This window comes from Dermacentor silvarum, chromosome 7 (genome assembly GCF_013339745.2).
Source record: "Dermacentor silvarum isolate Dsil-2018 chromosome 7, BIME_Dsil_1.4, whole genome shotgun sequence".
NCBI lineage: Eukaryota > Metazoa > Arthropoda > Arachnida > Ixodida > Ixodidae > Dermacentor > Dermacentor silvarum.
In genome coordinates, this window is record NC_051160.1 from 103,287,044 (window position 1) to 103,313,152 (window position 26,109).

The 26,109-nt window shown below is 45.4% G+C and overlaps 1 protein-coding gene across 1 annotated transcript; it reads right to left on the reverse strand.

Moving 5' to 3' along the window:
• Positions 1-2,310: 2,310 nt before the first annotated feature.
• Positions 2,311-26,109, reverse strand: LOC119459048 (transcriptional repressor protein YY1). The gene is made up of 7 exons (XM_037720890.2): positions 25,976-26,109; positions 24,724-24,819; positions 21,835-21,892; positions 19,582-19,740; positions 13,679-13,848; positions 13,122-13,202; positions 2,311-6,143 (listed from the first exon to the last, which is right to left on the reverse strand). Exons 1-7 carry the CDS (start codon positions 26,107-26,109, stop codon positions 6,074-6,076), a joined length of 768 nt encoding a protein of 255 aa, XP_037576818.2. The 3' UTR covers positions 2,311-6,073.

Genomic DNA, 26,109 nt, shown 5'->3' on the forward strand with positions numbered 1-26,109 from the left:
ATCATCATCACCCTATATTTATGTCCACTGCAGAACGAAGGTCCTCTCCCAGACTCCCAGCGATCTCATATTACCCCTGTCTTGCGCTAATTCCAACTTGCGCCTGCAAATTTCCTAACTTCATCGCCCCACCTAGTTTTCTGCCGTCCTCAACTGCGCTTCCCTTCTCTTGGTATCCATTCTGTAACTCTAATGCTCCATCGGTTATCCATCCTACGCATTACATGGCCTGCCCAGCTCCATTTCTTCCTCTTAATGTCAACTAGAATATCGACTATCCCCGTTTGCTCTCCGATCCACACCGCTCTCTTCCCGTCTCTTAACGTTAGGCCTAGCATTTTTCGCTCCATCGCTCTTTGTGCGGTCCTTTTCTCGAGATCCTTTGTTAACCTCCAAGTTTCTGCCTTATATGTTAGCACCGGAAAATGCAATGATTGTACACTTTTGTACAAAGTGTACAACCATTTTTTTAAGGCTGAAGCCTTTAATGGCTCATTGTCAAGGTCATCTGCCCTTAGCAGAAACTGTCACAGCTTTCCGGCCTCCTGATTGGTCTCCTCTGTGTCGTGACGTCACTGTTGCTAGGCGCAGGTGTGCGCCTCCTGATTGGCTCGCGTGCGTGACGTCACTGTCGTCAAGTGCGGGTGTCGGTGTGGTTCTGTCATTTCTTCGTCGTTGCATAGCAACGGCGCCTGCTTGCCTATCCGTTTTGTCGTCTGCTCCACTCATGCCCCGACGCCTGTAGCGCGCATAGCTGGCTTAGCACCGCCATAGAAGACGCGTCTCCTCCTGATCCAAAAACGGCGCTGCAACAGTTCCAGGCGGCCAAAAACTACTTTAACAGACACTTTAACAGGCAATGGTGTCAGGCTTCCGCTGTTTCACCACTTTAGTCTCGACAAAGTGTCTTGCGATTTTTTTCTTCGATAGCAAATTAGTGAACAGCTATATGAAGTACGGACAGTAGTTTTATCGGTAGTATAAACGTGTAAACATAGGCATATTAACTAACTTAACAAGCATGGTGTCACACGCGCACAAGCAAACATAAACACATCTCACTCGATGACCATGCAAACTCACTGTCAAAACGCTGGAGTAAGGAAGCGCGGCAGCAGCAGCGAGCGAATAGACATTCGTGCTGCCTCGCACATCAATGCGAACTAAGCCGCGAAAACACAGCGCTTAGCGGGCTCTGTCCCCGTTGCAGATGGCTTTCAAGATACAGTGAACCCGGCGGGTGGGCGCGGCCGCCCGGGCTGCCCAGAGTAGAACGCGTCCCCCGTCGCCTTGCCACGACGGATGATGATGATGATAACCTCAGCACATGGCACGTACCCCCTCCGGGGGATTGGCCAAGAATTGGGCACCTGAACTAATTAGATACGGTTTTTGAAACTACTGTTACAGTGCAATTTAGTAATCAGAACAGACAGAATAATTTTTCTATACAGCACTTTTTATAATATAATGTCATGCTATATCTGTAATTGTAAAAGTATGGATTTAAAATTTTATTCGTTTTGTTGATTGAATGAAAGCCACAAACGGCATCAAACACGTCCCTGTGGCTAAAGCCGAATACCGAGGCACCGAAAGAGAGTACTATTTCTGATGTAAAATTTACCCCTAATTTAGCAAGCGGAATTTCAAGAAGTCTTTTTCTTTGTAATTTATACCGACGACATATTAAAAAGTAGTCGGCGCGCTTCATCCTCGCTCTCTTCGTTTGCGTGCGAGAGATTGGGCCGCGATTGCCACCTCACCCTCACATGCTCCACTCACACATACGGCGACAGCAGAAATGCGCCTGTAGTGTCCATACAATTGCTATCGCAATAAAATTAGGAAACCTAATGCCTGCTGCAAAGGAGCCAAAACAAACGCTCCTTGTACGATGTTTTCTTGCCTGGTCCAACGTAGAAATGTTCGAAACCAGGAGCACGGCAGGTGTTTCGCATATTTTAAGTTCTCTTTTTCAAAAATGTATTCTTTACATTCGTGGTTCTTTACACAGTTGTTTGAAATTTTGCATGAAAATTATGAAAAATCAAGAGCTCTCCCAGCAATTATTTCTGATGTATTTTCGTTACAACCGGCAAGGATTACACTACAATTTTATACATCATGGCATATGTTACGACGAATACGCCTTAGAACCTTGAAACATTAAAAGACTGAAATTATCCCATTTCTGGCGGTAAGGAAAGAGTTAAGTGTTCTCTCCCCTATTGCCACAGCATGTACCAATAGTGAGCAAAAGCTTTAATGAGAACAGACAGACCACACGAGCAATCACAATAGAAAGTCTTTTTATTATTCTCATTACTCATTGTTGCACAAAGCAATCTGTACAGCAAACAGACAAACGTGCCTCCTCACACACACCAAACCAAAAAGTTTTGAACGCGCAGAACAATAGCACAGCATCAAAACACCCTGCTAACAAGCAGCGTGCAGTCAGTACAAACAGACAAGAAAATCAAAGGAAAACAGTGTGCGATGAAAATTTCTATGACTACACGCGCATGCTATGTACATATATCCAATAATACAGTTTTTTCCCCCTGAAGCTCAAAACAAGGGTTGTCGTATCTGAATTTACCGATACACATCTTTACTGGAACACAAACCCACCAGCGAAAAAAAATAATAATAATAAGAGGGGAGGAGGGAGAGAGACCCAGCACTGCACACACAGCGTTATATTTACATGACAGCAGCTGTGAAGCGACACCCATTTTTCTTGCCTTAACACGCAAAAATGTGCACTGGAAACAGTATACGTCGAATTCTGGTGCAGTCCAAATGCTCAAGGAAAACCACTGTGTGGCTCTCAGACAGTGCGAGTACACATTTTCCATGTTAACGTTCTTGCTCGGTTTGAGAAACATGCTTGATGTCCCTCAAGTCTGCCAGCTGTTTCTTCTAGAGGGCTAGCCCGATCATCATACGGGACGTGTCCCCAGCAGTAGATTCTACCACTGGCAGAACAAAACCTTACGTCCACTAAATATTTGACCTTAGGTCTTCAGCATCCTGGATGATGCAAGCATAAACCAAAGGTTGCCGTTTCTCCCCAAACCCACGAGAGAAACAATGCATGCCGAATTCGGTACTCGGCATAGTTCCAATCACAGTGTGATGCTTTCATTTGCTGTCAACATTGGTCATGCAAACGATCGGCAAGCTGCATCATCGACAGGGGTCACAGCGTGCCACAATGTCTTCGAAACAGTGCACCATTCAAGCAGGCAAACTTCAGTCAGACTCTCTGGGCTAATGTTAATTTGTCCGGTGGGCGCACAATACATGCAATCCAGCCGCGCACAGCGACTCATCTTTCAGCTGGTTTTATACAGAAATCCCAGTGCCGAGGTCTCAGCTATGAAACGCAAACTGTCAAAGGTTCTTCTGCAATAATCAAATACTAAATCCCACAAAGCATGAAAACATTCTCACAAAGAAAAAGAAATAAGAGAAAAGTACAAGAGCACATATTCAGCGAAAACTGGTGACGCTGTGTTACACCAGGTATAGACACCATCAATGCCCATTCAGGAATTTGTATCGCGAGTCTGTACACACTTCTCCATCGGACGAAGCCATCTGAAAATATTTCATTCTCTGCTACAAAAGTCGACGTACTGGCGACGAGCAAACTTGACTCACCAACCGCACATGGAGAGCCACCTCAGACAATGCAACATGCATGCTTCACTCACAAAGCTTTCTAGGCAATCACACGCTGGCTCACTACACCTAGACGCGACAATGTTGACTGTACCGTACACTTGCATGTTGCAAGCCCTCTCGGCAAGACCACAGCTGGTACGACCCTCTGACGGTCGCTACAAGTGTCAGTGACAATGGTGAATAAGGTGCACGTTGGCGCGATTTTAAAAAAGGGGGTGGGGTGAGGGTCGCTAAATAATTGACTATAATAAAAAAAAAGAGAGAATCAGTTTGTAAAGAACTATCTCATGCCTAGGGAAGAAAAGAATATGTTGCCATCCCTTACAATGGGCGGCAAGGAAATGGCAAAGCAGGCAGGGAAACTGCAACCTACTGCTGTCAAGGATCATGGGAACTATGTACAGTGAGATGTGCTAAATATGACCAAAGTCTGCTGTGTGCCCACACACATAAAGAAGCAGCACACTTTCTATATTCACATAGAAAAAAAAAAAGAAAGGAGCACCAAACGGGCTCATGTCGACGGGTGAGTGAGAAAGACGAGCAGCAAAGTCATCGCAGAAACCACTATTTTATACAAAGTGCTCTGGCAAAGAAGACTTGACAAATTCGAAAGCAACATCTCCGAGATGTAACTTGCCTGCCAGCCTTGCAAAAAGTTTTTTAAAAACCTTTTTGCGTATTTTGTTAACTAGAATGCTGTGTTGTGAACCGACAGCATAAGTTGTGCACATGAATACTTCGCATTGTTTTTCTTCTCACTTTTGTCCCGGCTCAAATCTATTGTAATGCATTTTAATGCGGATGCTGTCCATGCCTGTTGCCTTAAACACAAGACATAACCAAACTTTAGAAAACTTCCTTCCCTCCTTTTTTTCTTGATAATGGTGTGCACTGTTCCTATAGATTCATCCATGTTCCAATTTGCATACACAAAGGATCAACAATAACAAAAATAACAAAGTAATGGCCCTAAAATTAATTCAATCAGAAAATGAGCAGCAAACAAAACAAATCCAGACATCCCACCAATCCTCAAACATTTTATTCAAACTGCACAAGACACCTGTTTAGTCTAACTGCAGCAGCTGCTTGCACCCCATGCACCTGCACCCTGCAGATAACTTCGGAACAAAGTTATCTGCCCATCACAGTCCTTAAAAAAAAAAAAAGTACCCACTTTTGTAAGGACTATGGGACCCAGTACCCATCTCTCAAGGAGAACTTTGACCACGGCAGCTCGAGTAGGCAGCAATAAAACTTACGCCACTGATGTCAGTTTGGCAATGATGCAAGAATGCCAGTTATAGCTTACAGATGCAAAAGAGTCAAATGTAAAGCTGGGCAGCGTTGTGGTTCAAGCTCATTTTTCAGAGGCAGCACACAGTGAGCACTGCGTGCTGACAACATGGACCATTTCCTTCACACGTTACAGCCAATGTGTTTCATTGATTGCATGGCCCACGAGCCATTTCATGGCATTTGGAGCAAGGAAGCTCATCAAAGGAGAAATGAAAGAAGACCTCCCAACTATTTCACCTTGCTACTATGCTGGCTTTACCGCTTTGCCCTGTCCTATGCTGCATGACATACGAAGAAAGCAGCATCATGCACATGCACTGCCCTTTGTAGTTCGCACAGGCTCGAGGTTTCATCACCATTCGAAGTTAACGAAGTTTAGGTGCTACAAATTTTGTTGCTGTTTTAAGTGGGCTCGACCGCGTGCGCAAGAATGACACCTCTAGAAGAGACAACTCAGCAGCTGCACAATGATTGAAGAGATGCAACACCGGGCAGTTATGCAAAAAAAAAATGTTTTTGGTCTGCCTTTTAATGCCTGCTACAACTCACTGAAGTCTTAAGTCCTCCCCAAAAGCTACCCTTAATGCATTTTGGACAAAAAAAGAAGATAATGTTGGTCTAGCTGCTGCTATTCAGGGTAAAGCAGTGTAAACAAAGTAATGGGGGAATGCAAAAACAAGATGAAACAAAAAAGGCAATTAACAAAAATAAGAGTCCAACAGTGGAACCAGCAAAAACGTCAAAACCACTCATCAGGTCATTCACACTCTTCTTGCACACTTCTGAAGCAGGCAAAAAGGAATTCCATACACAAATTAACAAAAAAAAAAAAACTGACTTCAAAAACCAAACAAAACATGAAACGTCTGACTTGCCATTAAGGAAAAGCGGAGGGTACGCATTGGCACCAAGGTAGGCTTTTTAACTTCGAACAGCTGCGGCTACATTAGCAGTGGCCAACGGCAATGGCTCTGTGTTGCTTTGCTGCCCGCCTTCCTCTTAAAAACAATATGAAAAAAAAAAAAAAACATGACATTCTTGTTTCTCTTGTCTGTGTACATGTTTTTTTTTTTTTCTAATCCTGGTCAAAGGTGAACGTGACCTTCTGCGACTCAACATCCGACAGCCTCTGTCCTGTGCCGTTTCTGCAAAATAAAAAGAGGGAATAGAAAGAAAGGAAGAAAAAGAAGTTAACGGGAGTGAGGAGGAAAAGAAGGAGGGACAAAGAAGGTGAACAGAAAAAGAAGGAGAGAACAAAACATCTGTTGGTTCAGTTGGTTCCACACAAATCTTGTGATACGCATGCAGCGTACAGTTGCCTTTGATGCGAATGGAAACACCCACAAGGCGTCATAACTTCAAGCCACCTTGATAGCCAGAATGAACACTAGGCTAATGGGTTCCCAACACCATGCTAAACACAATTAGACCAACTACAATAATGTATGTTCCAGTTCCAATCGAAGGCAGCTACACCTACAGTAAATAAATGTGGGGGAAATGAAAACAGATCTTCATAAAGCAGGGCACCTGGTTCCATGAATCTTTGAAAGAAATTTCAGTCAGGCGAAGAATCAAAGCCAGGTGTCATCAGGAACACAAATCCTTTCACACTGGCTGAAACACGAAGCCCACCGCTACTCTCTCAAAGAAATTACAATGCATAGTGCAAGTTTTTTGCTAAATATGAGAAAAATCCCACTGCTGATGCTAGCGAACAACCAATCCAATGAAAGCCAATTATGTTCTGAATATTTTGGCAGTGCAGTATGCCCCCCTCAACGAAACTGAAGTACCACAAACAAATGAAACACGAAAGAGTCAGGGTTGATTAGAACACATTCTTTGATTTCTGATTTTGCCATTTCATGGAATGCCAACATGACTTCAGCTTTATGCTTATTACGGGGCCCGCACCGTCTTCACTGGCCAGATACATATTATTGTGAAGTTGCAATATCATTTTGCATTCATATTTGATTTGTTCACAGCAAGAACATTCCATGTTGTTTTCTGATGTGAAACTGAAAACTTCTGGCACATAGTACTTCGGCTCTATAGGCTGGGAAACAATTAAGAGGATACTGATTACAAGCATCTTGCTGGTTATGATTGCTTCTCAATACACACAACTTGTGCTTATAAAAATGATAGCAGGGGACTGCACTTGTGATAAGAATGAAAAAAAAAATATAAGTGCTAGGCACAGTGAGCACAGTGACAGCTACTCTAAGACTAGATTACCTTCAAGAAAGATTATAATTTTCTGCAACATTTCCTACAGTTGTGCACCTCAGACCCATGACAAATCAGGAAATTAACACTGAACGCCTGTTGCCAACATCTAGGTCAGCAAAGAATGCCAAGAACATTGCTTTTAAGCATAGCACCTGGCTCCAGTGCAAATGTGTTGCTTGTAAACCAAGCCCTCTAGCTCAGTAGCACATGCTACGTACTACTACACTTGAACACACAAGTGCCAACTGACTCGTGCAGTTCCATAGCTGGGTGGATCTTGACGTGATGCCGCTTAAAACAGGAACAAATGACAAGACCAACTTTTCCCAGTAGAGTTGTGGAGCATACTCAGCACACACACTTGGTAATAAACGAGTCACATGACATTTTGTAGACAGGCAGTGACAGCTACCACTGAGAGCATTCGCTCCATGCTTAAATATTGAGCAAGTATGGTCGAGCCTGCTCCAAACAGCCCCACCCTGACACAAGCAGTTTAACACAGAAAAAGACTCAAACACCTGTCAAAGATACGCTAGTAAAATGCAAGCCAGTACATCAAAGGCATACACCAAACTACACTCGTTGAGAATGGTCAAGCAGGTGCCTCTGGCCTGCACATGTGATGCCAGGCAGTAGTAGATACTGGTTTCAAGATCCACTGGCCAGAGTACAAGGGGCACAGTAGTCTAAGACTGCCTAAGAGACTGCGAGACCCTTATACCTTTTTTTTTTACATGGGTGGCCTTAATTGTGATTCGTGTTAAATGTGGTCAGAGCGGTTACACAGCAGGTAAAATGGCTGTCACGCCACTAACTGCAGTTGACAGCAAGCCGAGCTTGGCAACCTCACTTCAGAGTAACCGACCGACGTTTTGCAAACTGGCAAAGAGTATGTAAGCACAGTACAACGTAGGTCCTTTAAAAGTATCCCAAAATGGTGCGAACTGACTTGACACGGCTCAAACTATGCGTCTTGAAGGATAATCCGACAACTGTATGCTACAATGCTCGGAATGCGCGCCTCTACGGCAAGATGGCGGCAAGGCTCAAACGACAAATTTCTCGCCGACGAAGGACTGTAGGAAAGAACCAAGTGCACTGAAGCTTCACAAATGAGCAAGCACTACCGCTAGCTGTCTACACCAATTGAATTAGGTTCATGACGCCACATAACAAACCTGCACTGGTTAGAGAATGCTGCATCCGCTTCAGCATTTTACTTGGAGAAGCCAGCCGTTTTGATAGGAAATATGACAAGAAAACTGACTAGTTATGAGGCACACCCTGCCTATGCACCGAACTGCCTTCTCGCTGTTCATGCCGTACTCTCATGTAAAGAATTAACTCTAAATTAGGACATAGGTGTAATACTTTTGCACTGCATTGTAATTGAAGGGAAAACTAGCAGCAGGCCCTATTCATCACCGTCGTGAGCCATGATCAAGAATGCCTGTGTAATTTTGACGGACTGCGTTTGGTGTTCACCGTGATTGTGAGTAACTTCAGTTAAACTTAACGTGGATAAGGCCGCCCGTGTAAAAAGGATATTAAACATCCCGCAAACTACAAGGCGGTCGCAGTGAGGAAAGTGTATTGCAGTCAATAAACTTGAAGCTGCTGTCATTAAAGTCTACTTTAAAAAATAAGAATCAACTGGTGTCACTGGCTTGTTCTCAGCAGTACACTCAAAGAACTTTCGAGAACAACCCACCCAAACTGCACTATAACTCTGGATCACTACAAGCAGGCCTGACCATACTAGTCTGAATGGTGGTAGTTAACTGACTTGCCATTGACCTATCATAATAACCACCCACACAAAAAAACAAGGGCATACAAAACAAACTTTCTCGCACAGTTGTTTTCAGTCAACCTAAAACAGGTTCCAAGCTCCATGGCTTTATGACGGCACACTGCATCCGTACCTGGCACCCTAAGTACCAGAGCTTTGAGCATGCACCAATAACAAAATTCACACACACACTGCGGCATTTGCAAAAGTGTTACTTGCAACCTGCATTTGCACAACAAAACGGCAGGATACACAAGCTCACGGGCCGATTGCAGAAACCAGTTTGCAGAAACCATCGAGTTTCCAAGGGCTTTCAAAAGAACAAACGCCTGTTGCAAGTTCCAGGCAGACAGAGCCAGCAGGATTAACTCATGAGCTAAACAAAGCTTTCCTCACTCTCAGCATTACCAGCTGTCCATCGCTGCTTGGTATGGTATTTATTGTAATTTTCACTTAATGCAACACACAGAACCCAACATGCAAGGAGGATATAGAGAGAGGTGACGTATAAAGGCAAATGAAGTTTCTGGTCTTTTCCTCAGGCCAGTACAATGGTACGATTGTCAATGCATAGTGTAATTTTTTAGTTGAAGCGGTGAAATGTGCACCAACGCGGATGCAAATTACTCCCTCCTTTCAATGCCTGTCAAACAACTTTCCTCCCATGCAGTGCCAGCGGAAAACTCGATGGATGCAAACTAATGAGGGCAGAGTGTTTTCACACTCGAGGCAAAACTGAGTGAACCACAGGTGGTCAGAGAAATGCACACAGAAAAAAGGGCCACAGGGCACAGGAATGCACTCTTTGACAGGCACCAAGACACCACAGATGTTTATGCCTGATGAAGTACCCCGGATTTCGTTTTTGCGCAATTCAGAAAAAAAAATATTAAATAATGGAGCAGTGCACTTCATTGCACATCTGCAGTACACATTTCTCAAAACTGATGCCAGTCAAAGGACTGATACACTTTGGGTACTGGCTGGCTTCAATACGAGTACCCTAATACCATGCCCCTGAAGATCAAAATTGAATTAGTAACTGTTTAGTTAATTATTCCTTCCATCAGTGATTCTCTAACTCCAATCTAGAATTGGCTCGGCATCGTTGCAATTCGAGTCGGCGCACGGCAGGGACCAGCCAAATGCACCACGAAACTGACCTCGCCCACTCTTATCTGAGAGCCCGCCGCTTAATCCCTTCCTGTGCACTGTGGTTGAAGAAGCAGGTCACGAGAAACACAAGAAATGAAGGGGGCGAGGAAAGTGTGAGAGTGAACAGTGGCTATCGAAGAGAAGGCTGGCGGGGGCATCATCATCATCATCATCATCATTAATAGTCTGACGCTCCCTGGGATCCGCTACCAGCCAGGAAAGAAAGAAAGGTTGAAGGACAACAGGAGAGAGGGAGAGGAGAGAGAAAGTCAGTCAGCCCAGCTATCTGCCAGCAGCAAGTCTGCGCATCGGCCATGCATGCCGAGACTCGGGGAAAACAGGGACATTGGGAACTGACTGGGCTTCACGTCACACTCTGGGGCAGGAATCGCCATGCCTTTGTGAGCCTGCCGTACAATTTGCTTTGAAAAACCCCCTCTCAGCGTAGCAAACAAACCCTTCCCGTCAGAGTGCATTGGCGACACCACGGTAACAATGTCTGCTTGTTGTGAACAGCATTGGCAAAACTTTTAAGGAAAGGTGTCCTAACAGTGAGGACAAGAAAAAAAAAAAAGCTTACATGCACTATCATGCCACAGTGAAATGTGTAACATGAGAAAATAACAAACTTTCCCATTCCACATTCGCCAGGGTGTGTGACTGTTGTGCGATTCTTTCCAGAAATGTTTACTTTTGCTGCTAAAGTGCGTTTAGTTACTGGTTAAATCCCTGTCCCTCATTACAGTTTCGCGTACGAAAGTGCAAGAGAAGTTTTACCCCGTTTTGTCTGACTTGCATTTAATTCCGGAATGATGGTGCCAATGCACGCCTCTCATGTCCTTACACATCTATTGCAAACCAGCAAATCTTCAAGCTAGTGCCTGTTTTCCAAGGCTGAAAAGGGGCAATTAGCACCCTTTGGGCTACCAAAATGAGCCATTCAATCATGTGTGCAGCAGTGGTTTTGTCAAATGCAAGGCTCCCAAAAATTGACATAGGGTTATTACCTAAACAGTCTAACCTTGTTATAACAAAACTGAAATTTGACATGTAAAACCCTTTAAATAAACTCTTTTATGAAGAAAACCTTTTATATGCTGTGACATCAGCAGCGCACTTTTCTGCTAACAAGCTTATCTTTATACAATGCCTTGTCCCAACTCTGTGAAGAAAACAGACGATGAAGCCAGCTTGGCAGGCCAGTTGCCTGCTTCTAAGCTCACATATTATGTGACGCCAGCAGTTAGAAGGATGTTCCACATCTGCAGCTTTAGCTGCAAGCTGCGCTGGCTAACACTTCCACGGCTAATCTTGACAAGTACGCAAACAGAAGTGAATAGGAGGATGGCCACCACGGCAGCGTAATTGGTCAAGCGTCGCATGTTGTAATGCGGAAGATGTGGGTTCAGCTCCCACCAGCAACAAGTTGTCTTTTCGTCCACTTTAATTTTCTTTTGGCTTATTACTTTCAACACTCACATTAAGCATGATTAAGTTCCCTATGCTTTCTCTGGCTTCATAGTCTCATTTTGTTCACATCATTATAACCTGACACAATATCGAGCCTTTTATACTCCCTTTACTTTTCGCCACCAATAACCCCACTACATCAAGTGCGCAGGCTCACGCGTGGTCACTCCATAATATAAAGGCCACAAAGTGTAGTACTTTGCTGAAATGCAGCTGAGGCTGTCTGGGTCAGTCGTCACCTCACGCTCACACGTGAAACAAGGCCTGAGTCAAGCAACATGCCAGAAAGTCGGCTAAGCTACATCAATTTTGAACCACAAGACAGGAAAACATGCGTTACATTTCAAGCCCATTCCTCAATACACAATGCCAGGTGCTCTATTTAAGTCGAGTATGGAACTTAAAAATTCCAGCAGCGTCATTGCTGCCATGGAGTTTCTTACAGTCACTTAGAGGGACAAGTGGGGGCTGTAGATTTACATCTTTCTTGTAGAGCCAGGACATCTTATGGCGCACCTGGCGAACAGCGTTTCAGTTGTCATGATTGAGTCTCTACTAAAAGAACTTATAAAATACAGTTCTTTCTGTATTATTAGGGACTTTTAGCACAGTGTCATCATCTTACCGTTACCAATACTGGCTGCCACAACTGCACGTCCACAGAGTTTACTGAGCTCCGTTAAGTTTATTGAGATGGCTCCTATCGTTCATCATGATTGCACACATAACAACATGGCAGTGCACAGACCGCCCGTTTCGATCCTAATTTGCCTGTGTTACTTATTCTCCATTGTAAAAGCAAGAAATAAACGGTAAAATCAGTCACCACTTAGTCTCACCTCATGCTAGGGACAAAGTATAAGCAATGTTTTGTGGCTATTATCTCAATTGTTTGTTATGACGCTGCTATGCCTAGATAGAAAGCACCGAGGTGGAAAAATATGTCCATTTTCACTTAGCAGACAGTGACACAGCATCGCACAGTAGATCAATGCTAAATGCTATGGCGCCATCTATTTGATGGAAATTGACACACTTTCCTGCCTCAGTGCTGTCTCTCTAGGCCTTGCAGCATCAGAACAAACAACAGAAATGAATGATAAAAAAAGCATTGCTTGCAATTTCTCCTTAGTGTGAGATGAAACTAAGCGATGACTGGTTCTACAATTCATTTCTTGCTTTCACGACAGGAAGCAAGTAACACAGGAGAAGCGGGACCAAAACAGACAGCCTGGGAACTGCCATGTTTTGCGCAATCAAGGTAACCAGTGGGAGCTGTCCTGCTAAACTTACCAGAGCCAGATAAACTCCACGCATGCACAGTTGTGGCAGTCAGTATCAGTTAACGGTAAGGTGGTAACGTCACGCTAAGATGTTGTATTACGTAAAGACATTTTATTAAAACAATAGCACACACGCTGGGATGCAGTTAATAAATTGTGAACAGTAATGGCGGGTCACTTACATCTCGGGAAAGACGAGGTCAGTGCTCAACTGTGCATCAGTTTCAATAGTAGTTTTCCATTTTCTTCGCTTGCTTGTTGTACTAGTATATGTAAGTAAACATTAACGAAATAAATATTACAGGAGAACCAAGATCTTTCATGGAGGTTTCATTAAAAAAAAGAAAAGACCATTTCTACAGCCGTGACCACGTCTCGGTTCAAGCCACATTGATGACAAGCTAAACCTTCCATATCCCGCCTATTTCACTGGTTTAAGAAATCCGCATAGATGGGGATGCCACATTTCCCTCTAGGTGATATTGTAAGAAACTCTCATGAACACCCAGTTCCTAGAAGCTAGGCTTCTAGGAAGAAACTCTCATGAGCCCAGGACCTCAGGTGCAATACACATTATGAATACATTTCAGCCACAAGGCAGTGCTCCTGCATGTTATCTGACTCCGGTTTTGCCTCACATTTTGTACCAGCAAGAAGCATTTTGATGCGGGCTGGACAGGGAAGGCCGCCGTGGGTAAGGGGAAAGGAGGGTAGCACACTTTTTTGCCAGCAGACTCACTTGGCTTTGGCATGGGTGAGGATGTGTGACTTGAGGTTGGTGGACTGGGCAAACTTCTTGTTGCAGCCGTCGAAGGGGCAGACGTACGGCCGGTCACCCGTGTGGATGCGCACGTGTGTCCGCAGGTTAAAGTCCAAGGAGAACCGCTTGCCACACCCTTCAAACGTGCACTGCAGAGCATGAGAGAAGACAGCTTGCAACATCATTCGCCAGAGAAACAGTAGAGGCATCAGAATATTTCTGCAACATGGTATTTGAATTTCCATCCTGTGCTAGTTAATAAAGTAGAACCCCACTGATACATTCTTCAAAGAACCAGGGAAAAAAAAGAACACGTAACCACCATGAAAATAAAACATTGAGGAAAGCCCCAAACCACCACAGCAACATCAGAAACAACTCTGCGTGTGTGTATAATTAAGGGACACGTACTATGTTCCATGACGATGGCCCCTTTCTACTCTTAATAAGTTTCACTACATAACAAAGGTGTATTGAGGCAGAGCTGACTCTAAGAAGCCGGCAAAAACTACAGTCGCACCTCAATATATCGAACACGGATAAATCGAATTATTGCTTACGCCGAACTCTTCTCGTATGCCATCCAAAATTACATGCATTTTTCACTTTTTTATATCAAACGGGGTCAGATGTAAAATGGATACATTGAAATCCACCGCCCCAAACCATGCGCCCTCTAGTGACAGGAGGTAGGCTTTCCTGCAACACACCTGAACATAGCAGTGACGCTGTAGGCATTTCAGACTGTTACACGCTAGGCTACATGCATGTATTGATTGCGCCAGAAGCGCCATTTGACCACGTGTGTTCTATTGATTGGCGGCAGGCTTTCCCTCAACACTCTTCAAACACAGCAGTGGCATGGTAAGCGTTTGATTGCTACACTAGGCTACACGCTTGCATCGATTGCACCAGAAGCACCATTTGAACGTAGCGGCACACACAGGTGGCAGCTTGGCTCGTTTGATAGGACCGCGCATTTGATGCATTGACTCCTCCTCGGTGATGCTACTAGGCAGGCCAGTCGTAGTTATCGTGGTGAGGTTGGTTTGATCCGTGCTGCATGAAGTGTTGCGATGACTGCAAACGTGAAGAAGTTAATGTCACCGACATTTGCTGTGAAACTGGAGATTATTCGGCGCGTCAAGAATGCAGCAAAGAAGTCAATCGTCGCCAAAGCTTTCTGCATATCACAGACAGCATGTGCATTGACAACTTCGTCGGTGGTGACGACACCGCTGGAACCATGGAAGAGTAGACGAACAGGGAGATTGTGCGGAGGTAACTGGTGAATGTCGGAACGAAGAAGCTGCCGAACACGATCCCACCAAGCACTAATGTCGCCCCGCTCCTGACTTCGAGTGATGCTGTGGCTGCCCTTGTACTGCGGTGCTATGGAAGGCGCTGGTCAGGCACTTGTGGACCGATTCAATTGTATAGAGGAGGCCGTGTAGAGGATACTGCCAGCAGCTCTCTTGGCACTGATAGTGTGCTTAGGACAGCACCAGAAACACTTTCAGCGCCAAGTCACAAGAAATTTTGCGAAAGTGAAACTATTTACGAAAGTGATCACCAAATAATGCTGCCTAAAGAAAGCTCCGTCTCCATTCCTCTTCAGACGACGGCGATAGTGAAGAGAACTAGTTTCCGAATTGCGATTCCTTGAATAAAGGTACCATTTCTTTTTCCGTTCATCTCGCGTTTCATTCGTGGTTTTATTTTATTTTTATTTCGCCTGACTGGAAGGTTGCCCCTCGCGTTACATTCGGATAAATACGGTATTGCACACCCATTATCAGACACCTGCAGTGTGCTCATGTGCCAGCCTGCAACTGCCAAGTCTTTTTTATTTCTGTTCTTTTTTTTTTCTCGGACAGTATCAGAGAGGTGTCGTACAAGGCGGGGTTCGGAGCAAAATTGTCTCGTATAATCGAGGTTTTTAATACATAATTTCTATGGGGGTTTTGCCAAGACCAAACCAATTCGTTGTAAAATGCGGGTGGTCGCATGACCGAGGGATGTACAACCGAGGTTCCACTGCAGTTCCAAAATTCAGGACTTCACTCTGCACTTCAACATTCATGCAATGCACAACAGTCCACATATTAGTTCCGTGCTGTCTGTCTATAAGCATGGTTTTCATGTCCAGAAAAAGGGATAATAATAAAAGCATATTTTTGTGTGTGTGTGGCTTCCAGTGACCCGCTCTATATAGCCTCCAAGATGGGGAGGCGCACAGTATCAACAGAGAGCGCGAGCCATCCCCCGTCTCGGAGGCCATGCCCGCTCGTCCTTAGCTGACAAAATGCTCCATGGGACAGAGGGTCCTGGGCGCCGTATCTTGAAAGCGATCCGCGACGTGGAAAAAGTGCGCGCCCGCACAGGGCTCATCTTCAAAGCGATCTGTGGTGTGAACAAAGTGCAACTAGTGCCGGTAGCTTCATATGCGCTGTGCTTTCGACTAGGGATGGGCGAATATTCGGTACTGTCGAATATTCGATCGAATAATTCTATATTCGTTATTCGCTTTGATTCGAATTCGGGTATTCGATATTTTCGAATTATTCGGCACTCCCAAATAGACAGCCAATAGCCACAGACAACGGGTACACATCTCGGAGGCTATGTTTCACGTCATGGCTGCCATACATCAACCATAAATCTCGAAGGCTATATGTTTTTGCATTAAAGAGCCGGAAATGTGCGACGCAGGAGAGCAGAAACGGCGCTAGCGTACAACCACATCGCCAAGTCCACATCGCCATAGTCAGCAGCGGAAATCGTACACAAATGATAGCAACAACGGAACGCTTCGTGCCTATTTGTGCCTTTATTGCGTTTACCGCCGCGCTTTACAACGTGTTGTCCGCGGGATTTCATAGTCGCCATCCATCATTGCGTCTATAGCTGCTACGGTTTCTTCCGCAGCGGTTGCGGCAAAACAAAACGCACTGTATTTACACGATTATAGGTTGACCCATTTTTTCAAATTTGACAAATATTGGGGCGTCGACTTGGAATTGAAACCGAACCGTGTACCGCTAGTAGCGGCAAGAGAAACGAGAAATCAGGGGCGCTACGGCGTAGTTACAACTTTGCACTTATGTTTCCACGGGTACGGTAGAAGCGTAGCGGATTAATTTACCGTATTGCATACATTTTGATTGCGCGCACCACGAGCGCACGGCTCTTGTGGGAGCATCGATCATGGAAGAGCCACCTTTTGAGGGGTATTGATAGTTGGCGGAAGAGCCGCCATTAGGAGGGTATGGTAGTTGGCGGATGAGCCGTCGTTTGGGGGGTATTAGTAGTTGGCGGAAGAGCTTTTCTTTGAGATACGATTGTTTTCGACGGCCGTGCGCATCTGTCACATCTGTTGTTGTGCTGAATCGTCGCGCCTGTAATTAGTGCCAAGAACTTTCGGCGCTCGTTCACAGCAGCGTTCAAATGGGCTGCTATCCTCCATGCCGAGGAAACTAACTGCGCAGCGGGACGCAAGTTTGGAGTCAGTGAACGTGTGGTGCGGCAGTGGTGGCTTCAGCGCGAGGAAATTTGGCCTCCCTGGCTACTGTGTACGGGTGGGTCCTCTCTGCGTGGGCGGCTGTACCTCGCAATGTCGTGGTGCGGTCGTTCGCGAAGTGTGGACTCGTACTTGATGACGACGTGCTGTGGGACCGCAGCAGCTATGACAGCAGCAGTGCCAGTGAGGTCGACTCTAGTGACGATGAGTAGTCTTATCAACTCCATCAATAAATTTTCCTTGTGTGAATGCACTCACGTGGTTTTTCTCCCCCCCCCCCTCTTCTTTTTTGAGACATGCAATTTTGGGGGGGTCGACCTACATTCGAGTCGACTTACAATCGTGTAAATACGGTAGTTTTGCTTTGACTCAATACGCACGTCGGCCGCATGCCTAAAAAGCTGCATAGTGGCCATCGATGATCGCATAGATAGTGACCGCGATTTCGTCTGCAGTTGTTGCAGCGAACGGTAGTTTCGTTTTGACTCGGTGCGTATGCCGGCCGGGTACGGCCACGTTAACGGCAAAAACGCGCGCATCATTGCGCGAGCGGCAAGTTGCCGCGCCTCAGCGCCTTGACACGAAGTCCACCGTGGCTCGCCGCGCAGCAGCGCAATATGATCTCGCGCGCTCTCGGAATGCGGAATCACCGTGAGCGAAAAGGGTGCGATCGGACAGCGTCCAGAAATCCCTCCATAGAACCGCAAGAGACAACGATCGTCGATTAATAAACCAGCGCGGAGCGGCGAAGGTCCGGTTGCCATTGGCTCTGTGACATCACCCTCGTCGCTCCCCTCGGCATGCCGTAAAATTTCCGATTGCTGCCGCGTTGCTGCGCGCGTCATGCCACGCTCGTTTTTGCTGCTAGCGTGGCACTGCAGAGTCGCCGTTCATAATCGCGTCAATAGCGGCCGCGGTTGCGACAAACAGTTGTTTCGGTTTCACTCGGTGCAAAGCTGTCGAGGATGAAGAGCACCGGCTACATCACGATGGATGTGCGATCTGTTGGCGGTCAGCTTACTGGCGAAAAAATAATCGAGATGTGCGTGTGGTAGTGCAAAGCGTGTCGCAAATGATGGCGCCCGCTGCAACCGTGCTGCGAACGGAGTCGCGAGGCCTCAATCGCCACTTCAAGAGCCAATCAGTCACGAGAATTGCAGCTTCCACACTGCTTTTGTGCGAAATAGTAAAAGGATTTGCTCATTCATTACACTAATGAAATCGTGCTGACGTAGAAGCATTTGCTTATTGTTTTCTGGATACCCTGATAATTCGGACATTTTTTTCTTCAATCCCGTGAAATTCGAATGAACTAGGTTTTACTGTATTATGTGATACTATATACTATTCGAACTATTCGATACGAAATTAATCGACCAAATCACTATTCACTTCGAATTCGCTTCGAACCTCAAATCCACTATTCGCCCATCCCTACTTTCGACGTTTAGTTCGCGTTGAAGCGAGAGACGGCACGAAAGTCAATTTGCTCGCTGCTGCCGCCGCGCCTCCTCACTCCAGCGTTCTGACAGCGAGTTTCCGCGGTCAGCGAGCGAGATGTGTTCATGTTTATCTGCCCATGCGTTTACACCGCAATTGTTAATTTGGTTAGCAAGCAAATGTTTACAAGTTTATGCGGCCGATAACACTACTATCCTTAGTTTGTATAGTTGTCTACTAATTTGGTATCGCAATCGATGCTTCGCCTTTTGGGCGAAACTGCAACATTTTTCTTTCTTTTCTTTCTTTTTTTTAAAGTTTCGGTTGCTATTTTGCCAAGGTGTGTCCACAGAGTTGGTGCGTCTTTCGGAGATGTGTGGCATCTTTGTGTGTGTTTGGGCGGTTTTGCATTTGTGTGATCGGTGCCACCTCCTGTGCATTCACAAAGTGGTGCGAAGTAAGGAGGCTCGTTTTCTCGACCCCCATAGCGATCTCCGCCAACGGATATCGCCAATGCGGTGACGCTCTTGTTGACTGATACGGAGATGACGTCAGTCTCGCGCGAATCCAAGCAAATTTGATCGCCTCCAAGCGTAGTATGAGGCAGGGCATTATTAGAGATATTTTTATGCCGCTCTAAGCCTAGCAAATTTAATTTTTTGGGGGTGAGCGAGTTTTTCAGACTGTTTGATTTTTCTGACTATTTTTCGGTCCCCGCGAGGTCCAGAAAATCGGTCGGCGACTGTACATACTAGCACACCATGTGGGTCCTCGCTCATACTTTTCCCAACATGTCAGTTTATGTTCAGTCAACTAGCTATAGCTCAAATTGGTACAGTTCAACGCACCCTTTAGCCAACACAGTGTTTGCACAATGCCATGCTGGAGCTCCTCAGTTCGAAACGAGCCCTTGAACACGCACCTGAAAAGGCTTCTCGCCTGTGTGGACCAGTTGGTGCCGCTTCAGCTTGGAGCTCTCGACGAAGGCCTTGCCACACTCTGCACACACGTGCACCCGGGGGCCGTGCGTGTGCAAGTGCTTCCGCATGGCAGAGTTGTCACGGAACATCTTGGTGCAGCCCTGCAATTATGGTACCCAAGGGGGGAGGGGGGTTCACAGGTGGCCTCTTAAACGCGCCCCAAATACTCTTTCTTGACCCTTTAACCCCCAATCCCATGCTGTGCTCGTCATTGGAGGTATATCACCAATGACGAGCCACACTCATTCAGCCCGATGTTCTGTTGCTAACACCAACATAGCTACAGTCAGTAATGAGCTTTGGGTTCAATTTCAACACTACAGGATGGTAGTAGTCGGGAAAAAACATGTATTTAAGTATAAAGAATAAAACAATATAGTCTCAGAATCAAAATGACACAAGAAAATTCAAGTATACATAAAGAATTCAAATGTTTTTACATTTTTCCATAATTATTTTGGGGATTAAAGGATTAATTAACAATGCAAATAAACTTGCCTAGTCATTACAGTCCATACAAACACAAGAATGTAGTGGCAGATACACTGCAGTACAACACAGGAGAGATTTAGTTGGGATGTGCAAGCCAATTGCATTTGCTCATTTCCTAGACATGTGAAGACGAACATATTTCAATATTGGTGTCGGTCGTGAAGCTTGTTTTGGAATGCAGAGCTATAAGGGGTGGATGTAGTACTATTGTACAAGGGCGATTCAGAAAGTAATGCCTCCAAGCCCACTACTTTGCCAATAGTACTGCAAACATTTTGAACTCTTTATCATTAATGCACTGATGTTAAAGCTATAGAATCATTTGCTCCCACCTTCCAATCTCTTCTCGTTCCAAAGTAATCAAGCAGTCCAAGGCATCCAGTGGTGACGTCCGGTTGGTTGAAACAATGGGCTGTAATTGAATTTCTGCCTGCGGAAGGTTGTGCGGCCATCAACATTCATCGCCGTCTGACTGCAGTTTATAGGGATGCCTGTATTGACTTCAGCACTATGCAGAGGTGGGCAAGTACGGTGAAAGACCAAAATCCAGCCCCATCAAATCTCCACACAAGCCACAACCTTGCGCAGTCAGAAATTCAATTACAGCCCGCTGTTTCAACCGGACGTCACCACTAGATGCCATGGATTGCTCGATTACTCTGAAACAAGAAGAGATAGGAAGGTGAGGCAAGTAACATTCTATAGCTTAAACATCAGTGCATTAATGATAAAGAGTTCAAAATGTTAGCAGTACTATTGGCAAAGTAGTGGGCTTGGAGGCATTACTTTCTGAATCGCCCTCGTAGTACAGAGGTAGTACTGGATTCTTAGGTTGTCTCCGAGTGTAGCCGAGTTTATCTGGCTCCCGTAACCATCAGAGCCAAACATGACTTCAATGCACAAGACAGGCAAGCTACAATTTTGCAAAGAAAGACTGCCTGCCCTATTCTTGAACGTATTGAAATCCTTGCCACTAAATTAAGATCAAATATAAGGGGCTTTACGTGCCAAAACCACGATCTGATTATGAGGCACGCCGTAGTGATGGAGTGTGGATTAATTGTGACAAACTGGGTTTCCTTTAACGTGCACCCAATGCACGGTACACGAGCGTTTTTGCATCCCAGCCCCCCTGGAATGCGGCTTCCGCGGCTGGGATTGAACCCGTGACCTTGAGCTTAGGAGTGCGACACCACATCCATTAAGCTACTGCGGTGAATGAGCAAGCCAACACTGGCATAATTTCGTGGTGGAGGACGTTATCACTGCGCTGATACTATGACCTCAGAAATAAGCTGCTGAAATTGACCAATCTCAGAGGCCATGCTAGTGTGCTAGGATGGGTATAGCAATGCAGTCATCACTACATGTCAGCATAGCCACACCGCTTGGAGCACAGTATGAACGACGGAAAGTCGAAGGCTACGAACACATGGCAGGGACAGCACTTGAACGCCGATTAGTCTACTCATATGAGGCACATTTAAAAGCTCTTTTCTCCTAAAGTGTTCTTGAGGCAATGCCCCTTAACAATAGACGTATTTCAGCCCCTTCCTGAAGCTGTTGCAAGGCCCCTGTAATGACACATTGCTTCAAGTCTCAATTCAAAGTGGAATCACTGCCCAACATTAGTACATGCTGCTTAGTAGGTCATTCACTGCAGAAAACTTCTGGCAGAGATTGCATCACAGCGACATACTCACTTTGTGTGGACATGCTATCGTCCTTGCTACGTCATCACTCTGTTTCCTCGGCTTCATCCTGTTCCAGTTTGGAAAGCAGACAGGCGCAAGCAATGTTAGTCATGCACCATAACACTAACTGAAGTTCAGAAACCACTGAGTCTGCCATGAATGCTGATTATGCAGACCCCTTGCAGACATAAACCACTATGAGCAAAACACATGAGGAAGGTTTATTGACTACAATGCAAGTATTTAAATAGTACCACCTTGCTTTAGATACAGTGCAGAGCTGCAACATGATATACATGGCAGCCACTAGAATGACAAGTGGGTGGCACCGCATGAACATTCTGGTGGTGGTCAATTTCGATTTCTCGTGCGAGTAATGTCTGCCGCTTCGAGTAATCCAGCTCAAGGACTACAGTTATGCTATCTGTCACAGTCGATATTTTAATATTCTGTATGGTCTAAAAAAAAGAACATCCTGTATATTTTAAAATGTGATGTCACAGATACAATGCATGAACGAGAACAAAGGGAACCGAGGGGCCCGATTTTTATTAATCATATCATAAGTATTGTTTGTTGGCTTCTTATGATAAGATACAATGCATAGTCACTTCAGCATCTGACCCTCCTAAACACTCTAGCAAAGTGTACTGGACGCTGCATTAAATCTATAATAAAATTTCACACACTGAATGCAAAATGTGAGTGGTGCACTGTTATACAAACACTGATGAGCAAAACATCGCATGCCATTCTTCTAAGGCGCTGCATAAATGGTGATCAGCTGACAATGTGAAAAACTCCAAACCAAGACAGCTAACATGAAAGCACTCACTCCTACCACTGTAATCAAGCTTGCGCTGGTGCAAGTTGAACCTAGTCATTATAATTAATTGCCCAGCCTTTGGTGGTGTACTTTTCTCTCGAAATCATAATCATCATCTCAGTGTGCACTTCCTTTTGTTATTTCTGTAATACCTAGTGCATCGCATATTTACACATTTTTAGGACTAAATTCACCAAGGTGCAGCCAAAATTCTCTGAATTAAGAAGAATCTGATGCCATTTAAATATATAATGTATATTTACAAGGACTGCATGGCAAGTCCAAATGATAACTATGTGACTTCATGAGGGCATAATTAACAAGGCTTAATCATGTAAGAGCAAAAGTGGGCAACCAACCGTACAAGACTCAACATCACCTCAACATCCAAGCAGATTTAACAACTTCTACTATGAGGTGGAGGTGCTTTACAAGACCTCACCATCACCTTATCTCAATATTTATGTTGAAGATAGGTCCTCCAAGCTCAACCTCATTTCCCGAGTTCAAGGTGGGTGCTACTGAATGTCAATTGTACCTATTTGTGTTTCCAGTGCATAACACTATGCAAAATGATTATGCAAACATTTTTGATGACTTGATATATGAGGCTCAAAACCATGACACTGAAAATTAAATGCATGGAAATGTTTGTATGAAAGTGCACAGAGATAGATGACAACTAATGGCAGATTCAACTAGCCGTTTCAGAGCAATCAGAAGTGCTACTAATGTCATGCACATCAGTTTTAAACCTCTATTAGAAGAATAAGCAGTGTAGATAGCATCGATTGGGCCTCATTACCACCGTTAAAACTAACTTGCTTCTGCATTACACTACCCCTAGCAGCACAAAAGGCAAAACCAATGTTAGCCATATTGGCCCTACATTTTACTATGCCGGCTACACATTGACCCTGTAGTGGCCCTGTGCCCAATAGGTACCTTTGACAGGCATGGAACTCTAGAACAACCACTCGAGTATGCCATAACTATTGTGAGACAAAGGCACACCCCAACAAAAACATGGGCATACATTCAAGCACCCTGCTGATAGTATGCTGATCCACATTGTATTAGCAAAGTGACTCATAAAGCTTGGCCCCATGAGTAACCCCTCTTTACGAATTGCCAGCTGCTGCTGCTGCACGGGCAAGAAATGTGCAGGGCATGGTGAAAAGCCGGATACCAAGCACAGCGCCGCATTTCTAACACGGGCAATGGTTCCGAGGCTTCGGGGCATCAACAATGCCCAGACCACGGAGGGTTCGGGCAGCAAGACTTTGTACCAATAATGACCGACAAAGAGATGTGTTGCACATATCAATTTCCGGATCACTTAGTATCTCAATCAAATCATGCTCCTCACTAAATAGCCTGTGGCGCAATCGTGAACTTCGCAATCAGGTATATTTCTCAGTACATCTCGATTTTTTTGTTCAAAGTCTTGCTGCCTATGAGGCAGGCACCAAGAAAACCGCCAGAGGCTGCAGCCTGAGCATCAGAGGAGGGCATTTTTGTGGGCAGTGATGCCTTTGGCAAGGTGAACCTGTGTCCAGCAATATGGCTACCACAAAAAGAACATTATTTAAGTGAATATAGCTTTGGGGAGGCAAATCACAATGCTTAAATCTCTCTTGCTGCAAAGGGAACTGCAGCTAGGAGTAATTGTCCCCAATCTGTATAGAAGTGAAATCTTTACTTTCCTCTGAAAGAAAAGTGGCAATGGTCCTAACCTAACTGATATATGACTATGCTTGAGCTACTGAGCTACTATTAATACGGCAGCACGGCCTGGCCCAAGGATGAAGCCCCCGTCCCAACTTTGCAGTCTTAACACTCAGCCGAGCACAAGGCCTCAGCTTTGCCAGCGTGTGATGCAAGGCAGAGCACAATTCCCTGCCGTCACCAGTAGGATGCTTCCAGAGGACTACATCTAAAAAAAAAAAAAGCCACTTCACAGGTTCACCGGGCCAAATACACCCCTGCAGGGTCAGACAGGGCGGGTGGCAGAGTGGGTCGGCGGGGATGAGGGTGACGTGGGAGGGAAGAAGAGAGAGGAGGCCACTGACCTCTGGCCGGCGCCACCCTTGTTTTTGTCGGGGGAGTAGACACTGGTGCACTGCACTTGCTCCCACCACTGCTTCATGCCATTGTCTGGTGTCGAACTGCAGGCGCGGCGCCCACCACGGGCACGGCACGAGAAGCAAGAGGGGCAGAGCGGAGCAGAGGTTAGAGGAAGGAATACGCCACGGAGCACGACTCTGGCTCTCAAACACACACACACACATCTCAACGGCAATCGGTGCAAGTCGGGCAGCTGCTAAGCATGGAAACATGGCTTTCGATTGGCAGCTAGTGATGTCACAGCACCATCACTTATGCTACTGTTGCTGCTAGCGATGCAACTTTACGTCTCAAATCGCAATGCAACAGCATGCAGCCTAGTGAGTGCAGAAGCAGCTTAGCCACTTGCCATTTCAGATTAATATGAAGCACGGACGCCTAAAGTATTATGTGCATCAATAAAATGCAGCCACTGTGGTTTGTGTGAAAATAGGACTTTGGAAGTTGGGACATGCAGTGTGCAAGTGCATCGTAACAGTACCACTATGCTAATATACACGAATACGTCCCTAACATTAGACTAAATAGTGCGGTAATGCAGTTTACATAGGAACCACGTTTCATTGGCTTTTTCTGCATGCGATACGAAGCAAATATGCTCCGCACGACTCTATGAGGACTCGGGCTGCACATGAATTCCACAGACATCTTTCGGAACCCTTGGCATGTATGATAAAGTGTCTTACCAGTATGAAGCAAGAGTCAAACTATATGATACAATCAGACGATGCTTTCTGCAAAAAAGCTCAGAATTCACAGGCTGTGATGGTGCACCTTTCCTTGCTCGGAAATACAGCTCCAGTTGTTATTGCGGTGATAGAAGGACACAATACTATGCAAAACCTTTTGCAGGCTTTTAGCAATCGTCCTCTGCGAAGCCATAATGCTGCACTTTCGCCTCTGCCTCACAACAGCAAGCAGCAATGACATCTGTAAAGGCTTGTGACTGATGCGCAGAAAATTATTTTGGAAACAAGCGCAACACAGGGCTACTATGTTCTACGTGGGTTGTACGGAACATTGCTTTCAGTAATGTTTGGAAAAGCAAAATATTTGATGTTCTTTTGCAAAGATTCTTGTAGCATCATACAAGTGGACTCGGGCCTTCTATTAGAAGAGAAACTGGCCACTGTAGGGTGCTCCCTTTGGAAACGAAGACTGGGCAGCAGGAACACTTAAAGAGAGTCGCACACTCACTTTGCAAACTCTGCCAGCTGCTTGGGGTCACTGAGGTCCACGCCAGGGATGCCACCTGGTGGAATCTTCTTTCCCGTCATGTACTCCGTGTAATCGGGGTCCGGCTCGGGTGTCGACTCCTCTGCAGCTGACAT